Source organism: Taeniopygia guttata, chromosome 18, assembly GCF_048771995.1.
Source record: "Taeniopygia guttata chromosome 18, bTaeGut7.mat, whole genome shotgun sequence".
In the NCBI taxonomy this organism is placed as follows: domain Eukaryota; kingdom Metazoa; phylum Chordata; class Aves; order Passeriformes; family Estrildidae; genus Taeniopygia; species Taeniopygia guttata.
This window is the reverse complement of record NC_133043.1, coordinates 10,975,955-10,998,001: the sequence shown is the minus strand read 5'-3', so window position 1 is coordinate 10,998,001 and position 22,047 is coordinate 10,975,955. Positions and strand designations below refer to the sequence as shown.

Sequence of the window (22,047 nt, the reverse complement as noted above, 5' to 3'; positions counted from 1 at the left end):
AGGCACAATGCCTTGCCCACCCCCTTCACAAGAGCCGGCCTGGCACAGCTGGGAGGAAAAGCATTTCAAACACAGCATGGGAAAAAGTCAGTCACCACAAGGATGGGCTTTGGACAACTGGGAATGGCAAGCAAAGGAGACAAGCTTGATAAAGAGCTCATGGAAACTGTAATTATCTTGATAAAGTCTCTGAGGTTGCCTGGTCAAATGAGAGAAGGCCAGAACTCAGTTAGCTGAGAAATTCAGGAGGAAGCAGGAATAAGGCAGCACATGGAGCATCCGAGGAGGCCCAGGAGAGAGAAGAAAGGCTGCCTTAGCAACGAACAAAGCTCAAGAGGCACAAATCAAGATGACAGGCCAAAAATAGGGAAGACAACACAGAGGCTTACAAAGCAAGCCCAGCTGAGCTATGTCCTGTGGTAACTGCATTAATTCAGTTCAAAGCTGGATGAAGCCAAATTAGGTTCCCTTCCCACAGTCATATTTAACCAGCACTCCCAGGTACCAGGTGCTCACCTGGGAAGAGTCAAGTTAGGGTTACAGAGACACTGGTGTTAAGAGCAAACTATGGTTATGCACACACATGCCTGGACACCCAGTGTTAAACACAATTTACTGCTGCACAATAAAGGTTATGGAAAATTAGAAACACAAAGAATTAACTTGCTATGTGAAGCTGCAAAACAAATCAGCAGAGCCCACAACACCAGATACATAACTAGATGTACAAAAGACTACAGCAGTAGTCTCCATACTGAACTGCTTTGCATAAAGTATTGTTTTAATTCCAGCATATAAAGCTTATGGCAACAGAGAAGAACCTATGTTTTGGGGGAGGCTAATGGAGTGATCTATTCTGGAGAGACTCAGTGCTTTAACTTCAACACACAACATGTAAGTCCTGTGAGTGCTCACAGAAATGTACCAGCAGGAGCCAGGACTGAGACCATCTAAGCCACTTAAGGGGACCTGGACATCCATCCCCCTTATGTTGTAAAGGGATGTTAAGTTTCTAAATCCATCAGCCATCCTCTGCCTCCCTCAGTAGGGATTAACCACATAAAGGCTCCTTCCTCCCTGGCACACGCCTTGGAGCGGAGCTGGCACCACTCACTTGTCACCGGGCAGGAGGAGGCCCCCAAGCACCCCGTCCTTGTCCTCGCTCCGACAGACGTCCGAGGCCTCGGAGCTCTGGGCGCTCTCGATGGCGCTGTCCATGTCAGACTCATGGTGAACCTCCTGCTGCGCCAGCGTCATCGTGTCCTCATCGGGAAACAGCTCCGACTCGCTGTAGGTGCTTTCGCTGTCCAGGTAGGCACAGTCCTGGATTTCACCGCTCTGGGACAAGGAAAATCGGGAGTCAGTTCAGACCAACCCTGAAGGCAGTTCAGCAGACACAGGAGAAGCAATAAGACACTCTCTGGATACCCTGGTAAGCAAGAGTGATACTGAATAAAAGCCATGAAACAAAAAGCTGACCTGCTTTACAAAGCCAGCTCCTTCAAGCCAATAAAGTAGCCTGTACTTGACAGAAGAGAAGGACACAACACCCAGTTACAAAATGCAGTCAGTTTTACCCTAATACACTAACAAAATGTACTTGAAGCAATAAATACCCTCAAAGTTTTATAACAAAATTAGGCATCTTTTGAGAGATGGTAATATATTAGTCACCAAGAGTTAGTCCTCTGATTAATATTACAGATTGAACAAAAGCAAACCAGATAAGCCCAACAAAGACAGTTTACCCTGTCTTTGAGGATGGACAAAAATTTGTAAGATGAAAAAATAATTGGCAGGCATTAAATTGTTTAGGGTTAAGTCTTGGTGATAATCAAAGATATATGAGAGCAGGAATAAATGGGCAAAATAATCTCTTCCTGCTTCCTGGAACCACATGTCTTGGTTAAGTATCTACTAAAATAAGACATCATTCTCATTACTGCAACTCCTTGCTCTTACGGTTTACCCTCTCCCTCCCCTTCCTGCCCGACGAATACTAAGAATAGCAAAGACAAGCTCTATTTCTTGTCCCTGAGGCACAAATAAAAAATCTTAATTGAAAAAATAAAGGCTAAGATTTTACTCTGTCTTTTGATAAGCAGTCACACTGCAGTTTTGACAACTCTCATCCAGCATGACACAAATAACTCAGAGCTGCAAAGCAAGTCCTGATTTAGAGCTCTACTCCAGAGCTCATCTGGAAGCTCCACAGGCAGCCTGATCATTCAGCTGCTGCTTCACAAGTTAAGCTTTTAAAGCTGAATTCGTTGGCACAAAGAATGGAGTATTTCATTCAGGGATATACCTCATGTTTAGGGACAACTGCCATCCCACCCAGGAATCCCAAGGCACTGGCACTATCACCAGAACTCTCTACCCTAGTGGTGAGCATGTTTGCTGGGACACTGGCCCAGTGGCACCACTTGCCACAGCTCATAGCCTCTGGACACTCCTCTGCTGGAGCCAAGGAGGCTCAAACCTGCTTTTGAACCAGTGATGTTCTGTGCTGATGACACGAATTGTCTTTTCCATTTCAACAGGAAAAGAGTCAGGCAGAAGCTGCAGCTTTTCAAGATTTGCAAAAATGCCTATTAGAAATGCAGGTTTCACCATCCACCTTTTTCCTGAAATACCAACTTACACAACTCTGAAATCTCCTAGCATATGGAAGCTGAAGAAATTCCAACAAGCCCACCTGCTCAAATCTCATTAACTAATGAATACCCCAGCAGGGAAAAGGACAGCACTGCCTGCTGTGTTTGAAACTCCAGGTACACACACAGAGCAGACACCTGGATGCTCTTCTAGCTGAGCTTTCAACAAGCCTTCCAGATTAACAAGCAATGCCAGTGAAACACCTGGCTCTATTCAAAAAGCCTTTTCTGTGTCAGCTTTATCATGCCTGAAACTTTCCCAAGGTATTGCCTCCAGAAGTGCCCCAAAGGATTTATCCTTGGTCTATACCATGTTGTACTGATTGAAGGCACACTGCCTCATGCAATCAGATGTATAGCTCTGAGCCACAGCCCCCATCCCCAGCCAGCCCAGGTCTGGCAGGTCAGACACCAGCCCTGGAACCTGCCCTGCCTTAGCCCCGGGTTCTTCAGCACGCCTGACTTGCACCTTGCACCCTCCCAAAGCAGCAGGAACTACGCCACTGTGCTCTTTGCAAATTACCCCGGAACCTACAAATAGCACAAGCAGTAAGTCCTTTCTAGTAGGTGTTGAAAAAGCAGAGATTACTAAGAGCAATTACAATGTTTCAGAAGTACCCAGAACTGTTTATTTATCTTACATTTTCCCGACGTTTCCTCCCCTACGCTGAGCCCCACAGTCACAGACATTATTTTCTTAACAAGTTTAATGCTATAAAGCCTGATTGCTATTATGGAATTGCACCAGCTGGTAAAAGTCTGATCCAGGAGGGAAAGAGAGGGGCAAGCAGCACACAGTAGATCCCTGAGGTTCTCAATTAGCACGTCTTTTTCAGAGATCTTGGAGAAGGTCTCTGCTTAAGCAAGTTTTTACAGCAGGAAAACCTCTCCGGTATTAAACAAATTAACACAAGAAAGTAAAGGTCAAGAAGATCCCGAAAGACTCCCTTTTTGCTCCCTATAGGTAACACCACACATTTGCTTGTTCTAATAATAGCAGCTGAGGTGCTCTTTGAAGAGTCCATTAGCAATTAAATGTGCAGTGTCATCTCTATGGGCTGAGGGTTCACTTCTCTGTCCCTTTCTGGCAACCTTCACACATTTATTTGTATGGGAGAGCTGATCTACTCGTACAGCACACACCTCCACTGTCCCCAGCCCACTCAGTGCCAGGGATTCTTTTCCAAAGTGTAATTCCTCTATTCCTGCACTATAAAGTACTCTGGGAAAAAAGAAAAAAAAAAAAAAAGATAAAAGAGGGGGGAAAAAAGGAAGAATAAAATAAATACATTTTTGGAGGTGATGGTCCATCATAAGTCATCATAAGCATTTCAGCTTCTGAAATGACCCACTGCCAGACTTGGAGCACCTCCTGGAAGCAGGTCCTCCCTTCTGCTGATCCCATCCTCGAGAAGAGGGGAGCTCAGGGACTGATGGGGACTGGATAAATGGAGAACAGGGGCCAGCCAAGCTCCTTGGAGGAGCTCCCCCTCTGCTGCTCCCTCACGGTGGGAGGGCAGATGCCACATCCAGGTTGCCAAGGCCCCTCTTCACAAACCTGGCCCGACCCCAGTGCCCGAAGCAAAGAGGATGTTTAGGGAGCACATCTCAGCTGCTCCCTGAGCACCCGGCAGCCAAATCACACACTGAAGACACCTCAGCCCTTTCAAAGCCAGCAGCACCACGAATGACCGTGCCAGGAGCAGCTCAGCTCTAGTAGCTGTCAATTCACGCTTCTAAGTGCTCACTGCCCACCTCCAATCGGTGCTAACACAATTTCAGGTGATGTACAGCAGCCAGGATCAGCGACAGCCACCGTGCTCCATCCTGCATGCCTGTTCCCTGTGGGCAGGAACTACACGCTCCACCAGTGAGCTTTGAGAACCCAGGGGTGTGGAATCCCTGCCCCTGCTAATACAATATTCCTGGCACATGGGGACCCCTCGTGCAGCTCCTGTAATGTATGGAACTCGGGTAACACCACTCTGGTGTCTCTTCAGCTCCCTGGGTGAAACCAGCCTCCGGTGCAACTGTCACAATCACACATTTAATTAAAACTTTTCCTTCTGTGGCCTAAATAATCAGTAGGAGAACATAGACAAAGCATCTTCGAAACAACTAATACAGGTTAAGTAAGCTATTAACAGAATCGGGCCATGTCACTGGTAAACAATATACAGGCATACACACCTTACTGAGTAAAGCTGTAAGTTATTTGAAGCTGTAATTGTTCAGTGATCATGGCTTCTCAGAGAACTATACTTCCAATGACATCTAGCACAAGCTGCTTTCAAACCACACCTAAAGAAATTAAACTAAATTAAAAAAAAAAAAAAAGAAAAAAGAAAAGGCTGATTGCACACATCGGCCTCTCAAATTATTCCTTCATAGTTCGGATATCTACAGTATTTCATGCACCAAATTAGAGGCTGGCAAGAACAAGTGCTATTCAGGTGGCCTCAAGAGAGCTAACTTGAGATTAAGGAGAGTTTAAGAAGTTTAAAGATGAATAGACACTTCTAGCCTGAGTCATTTGTTTCCAGTGCACATGTCATTAGCAGAAACTAGCAAGAGAATGAGGTTCTGACTACTTGAATATGAATCACCGGGGTTTGTCATTCTCCTAGGCAGCTCCCTTCTTTGTTGGCTGAGTCAAAAGAGATAAAGCTGCTGCTTATGATCTTGGAAGATTCTCATAAAAAGAAAACCCAACCCTGAACGTTAAAATACCACCAACACAACATAGCTGCGGGCATCTTTAAAGCCCTAAGTGGTTTGCACTTTATCCAATCGGATGCTCAAGATAACTCCAAGTGCTTCACAGGCAGCCGGCCAGACGCTTGTATAGCAACTGTTGAATATTCAGCAACAGTTTGCTCTATAGAAGCACCTGCTGCCCACAGATCCAAGGCCACTTCACAGAAACTAATGAATTCCCTTCCTCGAAAGAGGCTTTGTGTGGCTGCATTGAAGGCAGATGAGTAAGCCCAGCCTGCCTTTGCAACAGCCACCCCAAACAGAAGCAGGAGCCAGAAGACAGCGATTCCCATGGATTCCTTCTGATCCTTGTGCGGCAGGAAAGCAGTGTCAGCATTAGGTGGGTATGGGAATACAGCTCTGCCTTGCCCCGCAGTGACCTGACTGGGCTTTCCCAGGTTGGAAGCAATCTCCAAAATATGCATATAAAGCAGCTGAAAACTAGAAACTTGGCTGACAAGCAGGCTACATGACATGCCTGCATCAATACATTCACGCTGAAGAGCAAACCTCGTTAAAATTCACCCCCAATCACAGGCAAATCACCAGCACCCCTGACATTTAGACAGCCTCACAGTATGCTGGAGGAGACAGGAAAGAAAAGAGGATCCAAGTATCCCACCACTGTGCAATCTGATTAGTAAGAGCTGGACCCATCACAGATAACCAGAAACAAGAAATACCACATGCAGATGAGCCATGGCCCTTCCTTCACCAGGATCATGCCCCTGACCCCTCTGATAAGCTGAATCTGCTGTGGGACAGACACAAGCCTGAGTCCCTTCCCCAGCCACTTCCTTCCCATCAAAAAAGCACAGGAAAAGTCACCTCACCACAACTGGAAGGGAAGAGGTGCCATGTGGAGGTGTGCCAGGCTTGGTCTCAGATGAAAGTTACTTACTGTTGCACTCCATCTTAAGAGAAAATCCAGGCTCTCTCATCTTTAAGCGTCACTGCATTGGAAGGCAAGTATTCTCGTAATTACCGACTGACAAAGAAGGGTGTGAAGCATTTCTCACTAATGTGTTTTAGAAACAGCCACTCCTCTACAAACATTTGCATATTTACACCAAGTGAGCTATGAACATTTTTTTTTAAAGCACAGGTTTTCCCCAGCGTATTTCCTTTCCTTTTCAGTTGTCAGGCAGAGGTGCGGAGGTGCTGATCTACCCTTTGATCTGACGGGAACAGGAGAGACAGAAGAGGAAAATGTAGGAGCACCAAGTGAGACCACACTTGTGCATCCGTGTCCATGACGTGAGCGAGCTCTCGCCCACGGCAGGCTCCCTCCTGCCCACATCTGGCTCTCACCCACCTCTTGCTCTCTCTCACCCAGGCTGCTGTGCCTGTGCACAGGGCAGAGCAGGCTGCTCACAGGTAGGCTGATGGGGGAGGGAGGAAGTCACAGAAACTGCTTCCATCCCCAGCTGCAGAACACGGAAGAACACCCAGTCTCCTCGTATAACTGGGACTATAAAATCTCTCCGAGTTCAAGATCAGCGTGCTGAGCACTATTATTCTACTAAGCTGTTCGAATAAGAAGTTATTTAGGGCCACAAGTTAGTTTGGTCAATGCAATAGCTTGCTGTGATTGTTTAGTTACTCAAAATTAATTTTAAGGGAAAGCTTCACACGTTTTTGTGGGTATTGAGAGGAACTTCTAGGTACAAGATTATTCCTAAGATCCAGATCTTGAGTTGAGTGCTGGACAGCATCCCGGAAAGGCAGTGAAGAGTCCCCAGAGAGAGGCAAGCCCGTGCTGCAGTGCACTGCCAGCCTCCCTTCCCTCTGTCTCTGGTACAATTGTGCAATTCAAGGACAACAGGTTTCGACTGCAAGACCAAGCTTCAGCTTCTGGGCTGTTCCTGCTGAACCACCCGAGGAGAGGGCACAGAGGTTCTGAAAGGTTGCTCTGTGCCCTGGCTGGGAAGTTCAAAGTGACATCGTGCCTTTTCCAAGGCAGAGGAGAAAGGCCATGTGCTGCCAGGAGCCAGCCAGGGAACACAGGAGTCAGGAGTGTTTACACTCCGCTGTCACTTTAATTGGCCATAATGGAGATGCCAGACTTCATCATATGCAGGGTCCAGATCCAAGCACTCCTTTTCACAGGTCATTGTTTATGCTCTGGAAGTTTTAGCATTAAAAGGCTTTAGCAGACTGCTAATTTGATCCTCTCAAGAAAGTAAAAAAATAAAAATCTCTTCCTTTTAGTTTGAAGTTCTGTCTCATCACTCCCTGGGCTGCTCCCCACTGCTTGACTATCGTACACTCATCAGCCATCACTTGAGGGTCATCAAAGCAAGAAGAATCCCTTTGCAGATGAAAAAACACCCTAATCTGCAGTGTTAGGAACAAGAGTGCATTACCTTCAGCATGGATGGGGCCCGCACATCAACCACAGAATTCAGATTTAAACCCACCACATCAGTTGGCACTTTGTTCCAGCGTGCTTAAGGCACTTTTACTTCTGAACTGCAAGACACCTTCCTTTTACTTTCACATACCTAGAAAAAGTGGTGTGAAGTGTCACCCTGCTGACACACCACAAACATCACTCAGGAAACTCCCAAGTTTCCACTGTCTACTCCAGTAACAGCAGAAATGAGATCTAACTACCTGAAAAGTCTCTGATAACATTTCTAGAGTGAAATGCTTGTGACTGTGAAAGCTGCCAGACTTCCTCAGAGTGGTAACACAGCCCTTGCCCCAGAGTGAACTGCTGGGACAGCCCACAGCAGGTACCCCTTGCCACCCCCTCCTCCTGGACATACCCTGCTCATGCAGCTGTATGTTGAAATGAGCTGTGGGCAACTCAGCATCACCTTCGTGCTGCGTGTGGGAGTGCTGCAGACCTTGATTTATAAAAGCTGGTATACAACTTAAAAAAAAAACCAAACTCATATTTGCCTAAAAAGATCTGCAGAGCAGATAATACATGTGACATAATGAACCCTCTTGAGAAGCCTTTGCCTTGAGATGAGACAATCTCATTCTATTTTTAAAGTCAGAACAGCAGTTAACAGGGAGGGAGGACAGAAAATGTCAAACTCTCAGCAGGGTTTGTTGCCGGGGTCCGTGGCTCAGTCCCTGCTGAACCTGCCAGCAGGGCCAGTGAGGGCAGCTCTGGCACACTGGGGGCAGCAGTATTCACCATTCCTTTGGCAGGAACACTTGGTGGCAAAACTGTGCCCTGGGCTGTGTCCTGGGTGCCCTGGCCAGATGTCACTGCATTCCTCACACAGCACACACACAGCTGCAGCTCGTGGTCAAAGGCACCCAAAGACCCCCCAGTACGGACCAGTCTTAAGACCAAGGGTCACAGGAACGGTCAGATTACTTTGAAGCAATGGTACAAGTGAACACCTATGCTGACAAAGAGCTGGAGGCTGCTTTCAAAAAAATGTCCTTATGCCTAAGGCACAGTTCAGCACTCAAGTCTCAGTTCAGACCCCTAATGAACCAACTCGAAGTTACAAGATGTCTTCGCCAGCGGCGGTCCTGCTCAGGGGACAGCCGAGCTCACATGCCAACATGTTTTCCTTAACAAGCCTCAAGGTCACGCTGCGGGCCCCAACAAAAAACAAAACCCTTGCATCACACTTGCCCACGGGTGCTGCAGGCACACGGGTGAAGAGCTCCTTGAGCTGACTTAGCGCTGCCCCAACCCCTAGGTGAGGAGGAAGGAGGAGGAAGAAGCACCTCCTGGCACCTCCACAGCACCATTAGGCACAAACAGCGCGAAGAACAGGAAGAAGCTGTCCCAGGCAGGAACAGTTCTGCCCGTGTCTAAGCTAATTATTCACAGGAACAGTGGTCAAACTCCCTTCCCCCAAGGAATTTGGAAACTATAATTTTTGCATTTATTTTCTATACTACTGCAAGTCTGGTCTGCAGCAAACACCAGGAAACAAAGTCATTTAAAGAAAAACAAACAAAAAAAAATTTTTTTTGCCTCACAACTCATACTTCTGTCTTGCCACCCACCCGGGTTAGATTACACTGCAGTCGCCAGCAGGGAGGGAGGGATGGGAGCAATTTCAGACCCCAAGAGGTAGAGAAACATCTCGAGTTTCTCCAACACAGTAAGAAGTCCAGCCATGCCTGATGAGGAGTAGTTTATGTTGGCAAGTAGAGGGAAAGCATTAAGGATGTGGCTTTGCTGTAGTTATACAGAAACACTTCCCCAGAGCTCATTGGTCACTCTGAATGTAGACAAGCCTAAAAGGTAATTTAATTATTTCTTAAACTTCCTGTTCAAGAAATACTAAAGTAGCTCTGAAGAGTTCCTCATTAGGAGAAGAAAGGAGCTGCAGGACCTTGGTTGCTCTTCAGCTGGTGGCTGAGCAAACTATAGGTTAAGGCATTTCTGCTGTAGGAATAACTGGAATTGCAGCCTTTACCCAGCAAAGATTGCAAATGCTGAATTTTAAAAAAATTTAGTCTCCCCATCTATTTATAAAAGACATTTTATTTACTTTTAAACAAAGTCTCTCACATACCTGCTTTTTTTTTTTTTTAGGGAAAAAGTGCTTTTTTCAGTTTTTTTTTTCTTTTTTTCAGTTTCTACAGTGAAATTAAAGCATTAATCCCAGAAGGGCTGCCACGCACATCATCATGCTCCACACATGACAAACACAAAATAAGAACCCACTGACCATAGACCTTGGCTTGGTCAATAAGCTGGGTTTTTGATTTACACAGTAAATACACATAGGCAGGAGATACCCTTGAACCTGCACAGACACAGCAGATGGGAACCAAGAAGAAATCCTTTATAAGATTAGGCTGCAAACTGAAGACACAATTCAAAGTAGAGTCCTATGCAGAGATCCCCTACTAGTAACCAACCAGCAGCATTCAGTCTTAGCTGCAACACAGTGCCCAAAGCACTGTTCTGTCTTGTGAGGAAGCACTCACAGAGCTTGTCCTGTGTTTGGTGCAGCAATCAACCTAAATAACTAAAGAATGTACAAAAGGAGTTACATTATTATGCTGCATTTCAGAATTTTAAGGGGTCAGCTACATAAACGTGGTGAACATTTGAAGATATTAATATTTGGATAATGATTAATTCAGAAACAACCTATGATTAGTTTAATAACCCTTAAAGTGTTTCACTAGGACACTGTATTTAAAAGAAAAAGTTAAGATTAAGCTGTGCTCGACAAATGTAATAGCACTGGTTAATTAATAACTGGAGCAAAGCAATTCCATTAACCCTGCTATTTTAGCATGGGAACTGTTTTGTTTTGCAGGTTTTGCACATGGAAAAGATTCCCCAACTACCCTGGTGTAAGAGCCGTGTCAAGACAACCACAGCTGAGAAACATCTGCACATCAGGTGGCTTCTGGGAGAGTTGCTGCTGTGTGCAGTAATTCTTCAAATAACAAACTTGAAAGAAACCCATAACAAATGGTTTTAAAACTGCTTGGAGGCTGCCACATCTTGTGTTGGGTACAGCTCAAGCTCCTCTCAGTTTGGGCAGATGATGCCAAAAGCCAATAGAAATTCACCCTCCTTCTGTACCCAGTTGTAAGAACGATATTCCACACTACTGCACATATTTGGTGGTGACACCAAGTCATTCCCCACCTCCCCCAAAAATTAGAGCGATCACAGGCAGAAAAATAACTTATGCTGGGAAAGGGTAATCCAGTCCCATCGCTGGAGCAATCCCCCCATTCACACGTTATCTGAATGGAATAAAATTATTTTAGACAGAAGTAGTTATGATAACATAGCAAAAGAGATCAAAATAATCACAAGTTATACTGGCATATAGGTAACAATATCATATACTGGATACAGGTACCATTGAGTTCACGTTTAGGGAGTCTACTCTGAACCCATTTCAGAACTTTTCTCCTATCTGTGCCTCCTCCTTAACCACAGTAGATAAATCAGCCAATACCATGAGAATAAATAATTCTCTCTGCCCACAAAGCCACCAACCTTAAAAATCTGCCACAAGCAATGAAAATATTGCTTCTACCAAAGCAGCAACATGAAAGTTCCACCATAAAATCAGCACATCACAAAGCAATGAGGGCGCCTGCCTGCCCTGGGATCTCTAACCACACGTCACTTCTGCCTAACAGAAAAGCACAATTGCCCTTCTCCATTTCAGGGACACGACGAACTCCAAGCCAGGAACTGCTCACATCTACAAGATCTCTGCTGTGAGCTGCTTTCATATGCTGCCAAACCATCTCACACAGGGGCAGAACCTCATCACCCACCGCACTGGGCAATGCTGGTCCCACACGAGGGCTACAGGCAGCATCGGTAGTTCCCAGCACAGGCAGTCGTGACAGCCACACACTAACCACAAATAATTTTTTTCTGCCTATGTCACTAGCATCCCGGAGCCAGCAAATGCATTCAGAACCACATTTGGGTATTAAAAACATTAAATAATAAGTACTGGCAATCCAAACACATTGCCAGCGCCACAGAAAATAATTACAGAGCAAGTCCCCTGTTTGCATTCATCCATAAAAAGTACTTGTTTTTCCTCCTCTTCCCCTTTTAAAGGTTTAAATCCCAGGTTTTGGGCAGCTCCAGGTTACAGAGCTGAGAGCTGTAAAAGGCTCAGCTATGCAGGAAGACATCTGCTTCTTCCCCTATACCCCATTTCACCCCACACAGCGGCTGACAGACGCATACGCTTTTAGGTTTTCCCGTGTAACAACATCCCAAGGACCTGCTCACTCCACAGCCAGCCCAACCTTCTAGCACACACAACTCGGGAGCGAAAACCCCCTCCTTCCGCAAACAAGAAAAAATAACCCAGCAGATTTCGCTCTACCTGCAATTTCACGCATTTCACGAAAACGCCGATACCGCACCAAAAGCCCCAGCGATGCTTTCCCCCCTCGCCTGTGGATCCCCACCGGAACACAGCGGCCCCAAGGATCCCCCTTCCATCACGGATCCCCCGCTCCTCACGCCGCAGCCCCGGCGCGGGCTCCTCGGCGGGGCAGAGCGAGAGCCCGGCCGGGGCTGCGGCTGGAAAACCCCCGAGCCCCGCCGCAAACTTCCTCCTCACCCGCGGGAGACACCGGCCGGCTCCCGCCGCTCCCGCTCCCGCCGGGCCGCCCGTACCTGGCTCGGCGCCGCCGCCGGTGCCGGCCCCGCCCCGCGGGGAGGGCGGGCGGCCGCCGGAACAGCCCCGCCCGCCGTTGCCGGGCGACGCGCAGGGCCCGCGGCGGCGGGAGGGTCCCGCGGAGGAGGGAGGGAGGGTCCCGCGGCGGCGGGAGGGGTCCCGCGGCGGCGGGAGGGGGGGTCCCGCGGCGGCGGCGGGAGGGGTCCCGCGGCGGCGGCGGGAGGGAGGGTCCCGCGGCGGCGGCGGGAGGGAGGGTCCCGCGGCGGCGGCGGGAGGGTCCCGCGGCGGCGGGAGGGGTCCCGCGGCGGCGGCGGCGGGAGGGTCCCGCGGCGGCGGGAGGGAGGGTCCCGCGGAGGAGGGAGGGAGGGTCCCGCGGCGGCGGCGGGAGGGTCCCGCGGCGGCGGCGGGAGGGGTCCCGCGGCGGCGGCGGGAGGGAGGGTCCCGCGGCGGCGGCGGGAGGGAGGGTCCCGCGGCGGCGGCGGGAGGGTCCCGCGGCGGCGGGAGGGGTCCCGCGGCGGCGGCGGCGGGAGGGTCCCGCGGCGGCGGGAGGGAGGGTCCCGCGGAGGAGGGAGGGAGGGTCCCGCGGCGGCGGCGGGAGGGTCCCGCGGCGGCGGCGGGAGGGGTCCCGCGGCGGCGGGAGGGAGGGTCCCGCGGCGGCGGGAGGGAGGGTCCCGCGGCGGCGGAGGGAGGGGTCCCGCGGCGGCGGCGGGAGGGGTCCCGCGGCGGCGGGAGGGAGGGGGGGTCCCGCGGCGGCGGCGGCGGCAGGGTCCCGCGGCTCCGCGCGGTTCGCGGTTGTTGCGCTCCTGCGACGCCGCCCGACCCCGCTCCTGGCTTTAGGCACTCGGTTCTGCTCACCAGTACTGCGGTATTGCTCAAAATTATCTGTAATTAAAATTATGCGCAATTGCTGGTGAGAGGAGAGGGGGAGATTCTTGGGGTTCCTGAGGAATGAAATGTGGCTTAAAATCCGATTCTCTCTATATTATATAATGATATATTATATAACTTTGTATTATATATAAAATAAAAATTTATGCAATTATATGTTTATTATTTATATATGTACATATTTCTATGTAATTTATATGTTTTAATATAATTATGTGTGTGTAAATAGCACATCTTGCCCAGAGAAGCTGTGGATGCCCCATCCACAAGTGTTCATCGCCAGGGTGGACAGGGCCTCCCCACCCCAGGGGTTGTTGACAATCTTCCTGCAGGTGGTGAGTGTGCAGGAACACATCTGAGATGGAATAGAAGAATTTTTACATACTGATTTTGGGTTTCTGGTACTTCCTAAGTGAAAGGGTTGGAGTAGCAGGCACTGAGGGCTGTCAGGTCCCCAGGCAGGGACGATCTCTGGGGACATCAGGGTTCACAGGGGACATGCTCACCTGCCCAGTGTACCCCTCTGTACATGTGTCCACAGTCACAAATGAACACATGTATGATGGTGGTATCAGGCTAGAGCACCCTCAGTGTGCTCAAAGCAAAACAGATCCTGTTAGGAAATGATGTCTGTTTTGTCCCTGATTTTAATCCCTTTAGTTACAAGATAATGAGATGAGAAGCAAAACAAAAAGGCTGAGAACAGTCACACTGACTTTGTTATTTTATATTCGCTTTACTTCTTGGAAGTTGTGTAACTTCCTTTTTTGCAACACCTCCTAAGAGCTGTTTTTACTGTGCTGTCTGTGCTAATAAAGGAAAAAAGAAAGAAAGAAAGAATAAATAAAATCTGTTTCTGTGGCTTTGCAACATTAGACTACAAGGCAGAAAGGGGAATACAAAAAAAAAAATTTCCATAAAATTTCTATCTGGGAGTCAAACCCTGCCTTTATTGACTGTCACAGTTGTCACTGCTGTGTCACACATGGAAGGAAGCACCATCCTGCAGATTCAGCCAGCAAACACCTCCCTCCCAACTGTAATGGCACTGAAAGACTCAGAAAAGGAAAGAATCCCCAGCCTTTACTCTGCAATTTGATCTGGCCATATTCCAAAGCCTGTCTTTAATGTCACCTCCAGGTATTTCAGAAGTGCCAAAGCTCTTTGAGACATACTTTTGAAACAGTGCTCATACATGGAGTTACAAAGATGCTGTAAATGTAAATCACTGAAAGATCACTTAAATACTTTATACTTCTAAAATATTTTGGACTTTATTGTGTCCAAAGACAGGGTGTTTTCCAGAGAGGCCCAAAAGTTACTTGAAGCAAGGGATAAGGAAATTCTCAGAAAACAGAGCAAAGCAGGCATACCAAATCCATCTACCAGTGTAACACCTCATGTCCCATGTATTCCCTGAACCTACCCTCATTTTCATCACAGCCAGCGACTCCTAAGTGTAAAACATTGATGTCCAAAAAGCAAAAGAAAATAAATTAGTCAGCCCCAAGTCTTATCTATATGCAATGCTTAAAGCAATTCACTGAACTTGACCCTTTTCGCAGTTCATTGAAAGAAAATGAAAAGAATTCCATCTCTGCTGAGCACAGAAGTTTTGGATGGGCGGGGGATGCCTGAGGTTTAGTGCAACAAAGTGTAACAGCAACAGATGAAAGCCAAGTGCGGCCTCAGGCAGCACAGAGTCCCTGCCCGTGCCAGGAGGTCACCGGGGCTCGCAGGGCACAGCCCGGGGCACACGGGGACCCCGCAGACCCTGGGCTCGCTGCGGTGGCAGTGGGGCTCTAGACCCTGTTCGGGGCTCTCCCGGGAAGCTGAGAAGCTGATAATGAACGATACACGAGGAATCAAAAACTCCTCCTCAACATCCTCCTATTCATTAATCTAAATGAATGGGAATGTAACTTCTACAAAACAGATTTAGGGACAGACAACTTCACTACTTTTTTAAATAGGACACTTCTAAAATCTACTTTTCCTTTCAGTATGCAATTTGAGAGAGACAGTTGTATGTCAGGGGCTCACTGCAGAATAAACAACAATCACACATGAAGTAATTACCTGTATGGTACATTTTATAATTGTTTCCTAAAAGATGCAAGTCAGAATTGTTTGTATTGTTACACAGATCAGGCACTACTACGGACATTATGAAACCTGACAATTACAGAACCATTACTCGACAAAGACCTACTTTCAACACCTTGTGATGAGAAAAACATAAAAAAAGCATTAAACAGATAAAGCAGCAATAGTTAAAATGAATTTTATAATAGAAATGTTAAGAATATATGCATTACTGTGTGGTACACCTGCTGAACACCCTACTCAGTTTGCTACCCAGGACTTTGATATTTATTACACAGTAATACTTGAGAATGCACAAATCTCTCACTGATAGATGCATTTCTCATAAAGGTCCTAGAAAATGTATGGACTTTAGACAATCATTCCTCATTAAGGAGCGACTGTATAAAATCTTTATTAAGTAATAACCCTAGCTATAATACAGGTTCATTTCTCACTTCATTAAAGCTAAGCCTGATTAAGTAGAGCTTGTTATAAGCTGCCTTTGATCTCCACTGAGACAAATACCTTATTTTTACACATTTCATGGTAAAGTGATAATTTTCTGTTTAATATGACTTATGCTTTGTTTCCTACAAAGGGAAAAGCAGAGCACGCTGTCATGGCTGAGGGAGGGCAGGTGACCATCACTGGCTTCTCTTGAAGGAATGAGGCTTAATTTTAGGAATGACACAGGCCTTTAAGTGCTTCATGCCTAAGAGCAGCACGGGTGCAGAGGAAGGGTGCCTGCATGTCTGCCCGGGACAGCAGCTTCCGCTTGCTGCAGCTGCAGCTCAACTGAGTCAGCGTCATGGAAGGAGAGCTTGCGTGATACATTTTTGCCATCTGAGACCGGAGTCTATTCTCCTGTCATGATTTCAGACAGCTGAGGAATTTGTGCAGGTTAGTGACTGCTCAGATGACCACAGACACTGCAATACACTCCAGGCTTTGTGCGTGGTTGCAGGAGCAGGCTCTGCACCCTGAGACCCTCCTGAGCACTGTATTTGTGACCCCATCAACAGCAGACTTGCTGCTTTTCAGAGGGAAGCCTTTCAATGGCAGATTAACTCATCCAGTGCTATAATTGCTGGACCCTGACATCTTGGCAGGACATCCCTTCACATTCAGTTTCCACCTTAATTCACCTTGTTTTTTCCTAAGTTCCACCCTCCATTTGCCACTTGTATTAAGTGTACCTGCGAAGTACCTGTGCTCCAGTCCTGTCCAGGGTTTGGGGATGGTGACAAGTAGCTGTCAAGGGAGACTAAATTTTATCCTCATTACCACAGGAAAGAAAAGAGATGGGTACATTGGCACAAGGATGCTTGGCGCTGCGATCCCACAGATCTCCCAAACAAACACTATGCATCCTGAAAAAGGTGCTTGCAGCAGAGAAAATGCCAGAGAAAATGTGAGGAAAATATTAGTTATTTGGGTGATTAGAAGAAGATTACTGAATGTATCACTGAGTGCCTAAATCAAAATCACTGCTGTCCCCTTCCCTTTGCAGGTGGTGAGGCACGGCAGATATTTTTACGGTCCCTTCCAACCCAACCCAAACGATTCTATGATTCTGTGATTCTATGATTTCCAATCGCACCCAGAGTGCTTGGTGAAACCAGGGGCTCCTGGCCAGGATACACCGAGCAGGGCACATCATTGAAAGGGCTGATGGCAGGGAAACCTGCTGAACTGGTACAAAGCACTGCAGTTTCTCTGGAGCAGCTCTGAACAAAGGCTGGCACCTCCTCTGCTGTTCCAGAGGCAGAATCCTTCCTCTGCATCTCACTAAGGCATCGCTCACAGGCAAGTCATCCTAATGACAAGAAACTGGAGCTGAAATGTGAAGAACAGAGACTAATTAATAATGAAGGTAATGAGATCACCAGAATATATATACACCAAACCTGCATCTTAATTATCTCATGAAAACTGGCAACTCCAATCATACTTCAAAAGCCTTTAATCATGCTCTCTCTGATGAATATTGGTGGCTATTTTACAGAGACTTATGTAAAAATACCTTTTGTGTAGGTTTTTCCCCTACAATAAGAGCCAGCCAAGTTACTACTGTGTGTAACTGCTCTGCTCCAAAATGAGATATCTCAGACTTGTAATTACAGCTGGCCTGATCTTCATCTCATCTACTCTCATCTTATTTTGGAGTGCTTCCTTTGAAGGAAATGCAGTAAGACTGATGTGAGTTACTGCAGTGTTATTATGAATCCCTTTTATTATGACAGAACAAACCAAGAATGATCCCTAATTAAGGCAGTTTCTGCCAGAACCCAGGGAGTGTACAGTCCCTGCCCCAAAGACCTTGCAATCAGAACAGGCAAAGACATTTTTGAAGCAGGGAAAAGAGGACAGAAAGAACTTGCTCCCAAGTACAGCTTGTTCCCATGATTTAAGGAGAAGTCAGGAGGAGGCTGAGATAGGATGAGCACAGGACAAGTGTGGAGCAGGGGAGCTGAAGACTGCAGAGGGAGCAGAAACAGGCTGCATTTACAGCCAGCAGAGCCTTTCCAGAACTTTCTGCAGTTTCTTCCCTGCCCTCCCCATCCCTTCATCCCTGAGTAGGGTGAGGAGGTCAGCTCCAAACTACAGCTGCAGGGGAACACTGCTCTGGGTGCAGCAGGCATAGCTCAACCCCTGCTCCCACTCCCAAAAAACAAGACCCCAAGTGCCTGCAGAGAGGCTTATTTTAGTAACTAAGGAAGCAGCAATTTAGACTCTACACCACCATGGGGTCTGCTCTGCCCATGACCTTCAGAGCAGAGAGCTTGCTTGTGTCCCATCCCCAGGAACAGGGCGGGCAGCCAGGCACATCAAAGAGCTCTGGCCAAGCTCAGGGCTCAGGGCTCACTGGAGAAGGTCTCTGTGCAAGATGAGAGCACCGAAGGCAGGATGGGGCTGGCTGAGGGCCCACGGACCTGATTCCTTGGGCCTGTAATGAAGTTGGACCTGACTCTGTGACATGCAATTACAGCATGAAGACATCTCAGGAGACTCACCCACTGCTCTCTCCAGAGATGAGCTACTCGCAACCTCTCTGCCATATACTTTGGTTGCTTAATGAGGTGTTTGTAGGGATTTTCTGTGTTCCTCTCCAAAACCCCTCATGAGGGACAAGCAGTCAAGAGCTGCAAGTGCAAAGGCCAGATAATGGCACAGGATACACATCCTCCTCTGAAAAGTAGTTTATATTTTGTTCATCACTGCAACTGTACCATTAGGTTTTTCATGTCAAGCTCTGAAGGCATCTCAGAATTGTAGCTGTGAAACCATTATTAAAGTGCCTTTGTCAAAGGCGTTACAAAAATATGCCAAACACAAAATCTATTCTACTCAACCTTTGTCAAAATACTCAGTAATAAAAAATAAAATAAAACAGGCTACATTAACAAAGTCAAGCGAAAAATATGTACCCTGTCCCTTAGAAATGGGCTAGGAGGACTCTGAGAGGGCATGGACACATTCACTTTACTGACAAGAGCATAGAAAGGAAAAGAAAGTGTAAGCATCCCTCAGCCATCTCAGAGCTTAAACCAAGGTGGAGCCAAGTGGCTCCATACTGCACCAGAAAGATGGAATCACATTTATTCAGCTGTCTGCACTATGGCTGTAGGGATAGGAGGCTTCACTGCTTTCTTCCCAGCCAAGCAAGCACCTGGCCAGGGCTCAGGTGAGCCTGGAGCTGCAGATGGAGCAGGGGGTTCTGACAGCCCTTCTGAGACATGAATATGCTGGATTATGCTTTGCATGGTCTGTAGAAGACAGCCTACTGCCAGAAGAACTTTTTGGTAGTTTCAGCTCTGAGCATGTTTTCACGACATGTTTTTAAGCTTTTAGTCCCTTCTCTGTGTAACACAACTGCTTAGCAGAGGAAAAGGAAATGAAAAAGAATCAGTTGGCCAGGATGAGAATAATTCATGCTCACCAGGGGCTGGTATTTCTCTCATGGTACATAGCAAGGCTGCAGAACAGAACATCCAAAAGCAAGAACAAACCTGCACTGAGCTCATGGGTGGAACTTCACTTTGGTCCTATTGCTCGTTTGCATTACCATATCTCTTTAATCACACAGTTACACACTACTTCCCACTGGTCTGGATGTGTTCAGCACCCTGGCTGGCTGGTGCTTGGCTTATCAGCAACTATTCAATATCTGCTTTAGTCTCTTGATCAAAGTGCAGCTTCATGTCTTATTTATGGCTACTACTAACAGCCTGCTCTGCAGACAGAACTATTTATTTCCCCCTAAGCTTTTCTGTGGTGTTCATCACTCTGACATCTGAGTGCTCGGCAACGATTCATTTATCTTCATAAAGTCTCTTTAAAATGAGAGAAGATGGTATTCCCATTTTACAGATCAGGAGCTGCTGCACAGACAGATTTAGGTCAAACATTTCCACTAATGATAGGCCCTAGTATGAAATGTCTCAGATCTAATTTTTTTTAGATACCTTCAAATATAATGCCAAAAAAACCCCCCCAAAAAAACCCAACCAACCACAAACCAGGTTTGTGTGTTCAAACAAAACTCTGACTGGCTTCTTAGAAAGTCAGGTACAAGAACAGGAGAGGATTAGGGACTGTAAATGTTGGTTACTGGGAAGAAAGATGAAAACTTTCTCACCATCAGTCTCAGGAACACTGAAAACCAGTACAGATAACCCATGTGAATGCAAAATGCATTAAGAGCCTTTGATGAAGCAGCAAAGTATACCTTAAAAAAATGAAACACATAGGGATGTCCTCAGCAGTTTAGGACACAGGACCCTGAGAGCACAGTTTAAGGTAGGAGGAATTGCAGGTTCTCTCCACTTCTTGACCCACTGAGCATGGAAAAAACAGAAAGCTTTGTAGTGTAGACGACCACCCTGGGAAGGAAAGCTTTTGTTTTATCACTGTGTTTAAAGCATCTGTGGATCAAATGTGCCAGTATCAATTTACAGCATGAAAATGCCGCCCAGGGGACTCTCAAGACTCATCTTTTAAAATGCTGATACCTCTTTGTCAGTTTTAATAAAAGACAGCTACAAAAACAAAGTGGGCCATGTGGTCTCAATGAAGCAGAGACCTTGGCAATCAATAACAGAAACAATCTGCACTTACTCTCTGGGAGAATTTGCTTTTAGCAGCAACATTTCTATAATAAGACATCACTCAAGAACTCCCTTCAATTTTTCTTGGGACAATGAGCCCACTGTGCCCAAAGCACATCTGTGCTTATGGAGATTTGCAAACCAGGACAGTGTTTAGACTCATAACTTGACCATGCACCATATGAGGATAGATCACAGCTTGCAGGATGTTTGATCCTTCCTCTTCTGCCCTCAAATGGAGAGTTTTCTATCTAAAAAGAAAACTTCTCTGTCAAAATGTTGACTTTTAATGCAACATAGACATTAGTTTCTGCTTCACCTCATGATCTCTTTGACAGAAGGCCTCACAAGTGCTCACAGCTCTGCCCAATACAAGCTCCTGTCTCCAGCTCTGTTTTTTAGCAGACGAATAAGGTTAGGAAAGACAACAAAATGTGGGGAGAAGAAGGACATGGAAGTTAAAAGAAAACATTTTTCATTTGCTATGTATGAAAGACACCAAATTGTGCCACAGGAAATGCTTTTTAGTTGAGAATCCTGATACATCTCAGGCCCCAGACTGAAGGATTTAGATAATCTAAATTACATTGCAGATCAAAGTTTTGTTTGTTTGGAAAATTGCATCTGAGACCATTAATCTTTTCTGTTTTATCAATCCAGCACCATCTTCATGTAGCACATACCTAGTAATGGGACTCCTGAAGCAGCTGGTCATCAATCCCAGTGCCACCAGTACAGGAGCTGTCTGTCACAGGGAAAATCACTCATGGGCATGAGGTGGCCTTGGCTCAGCCCCTGGCACTGACAGATCTGGCCTCTCCATCCAGGCTGAGTGGAGAGCTGTTTGTCAGAGGGATGAGAAGGTTGCAAAGTGCAGGAGCTGAAGTGTTTGCTGTGTTTGGCCATTTCCTCCAGGTCAAGGTGTGGCTCTGCCCAGGCTCTGCTGTCTCACAATGACCTGTGACCCCTGGCAGTGACCCCTGCAGGGCCCTCCCTGCCACCTGAGCTTCATCTCTGGGGTCTCCATGGATGCAGGAGAGACATGAACTCTCTGGTTCCTGTGGCTCTGCACTTCAGTGACATTGTGGCACTCGGCTGCTGCACCCCTTTTCTTTCACTTTTGGCTCTTTGTCACCAAATGAGGAACCAGATGTTTCCAGTTCCCTCTGATGGAGAGACACTGCCACAGTTGTGAGCAGGCAGCTGGACTGTCAGGCTAGACCTGTTTCAGTAAGTAATGTTCATAAAATCATTTCAGTCCAAGTTGCAGCTGCAGCAAATTCGTACATGCCTGGTTCAGGATTACTTTTTGGTTTAGGATCTTGGATCATGCAGAATGTCAGGAATGGGCTCAATCACCAGTTCTATCCAGAAACAGAATTCTCATTCTTGAATATGGCTAAAAATAGCAACCACTAAAATATTAACATAGAGATGGAAAAC

The 22,047-nt window shown here is 46.9% G+C and overlaps 1 protein-coding gene across 8 annotated transcripts in view; it reads right to left on the bottom strand.

The window, feature by feature from the left end:
* Window positions 1-22,047, bottom strand: part of RAB11FIP4 (RAB11 family interacting protein 4) — a 98,231-nt gene that overhangs the window by 19,199 nt on the left and 56,985 nt on the right. For 5 of the 8 annotated variants that reach the window (XM_030287588.4, XM_072937159.1, XM_030287590.4 and 2 more), the window contains one exon: window positions 1,115-1,338. In XM_030287588.4, coding sequence (XP_030143448.1) covers window positions 1,115-1,338 — 224 coding nt within the window. Of the gene's footprint in view, window positions 1-1,114; window positions 1,339-6,315; window positions 6,363-12,463; window positions 12,583-22,047 lie in introns of those variants that run through there. The other 3 variants (XM_030287595.4, XM_030287591.4, XM_030287592.4) reach the window with 3 other exon arrangements.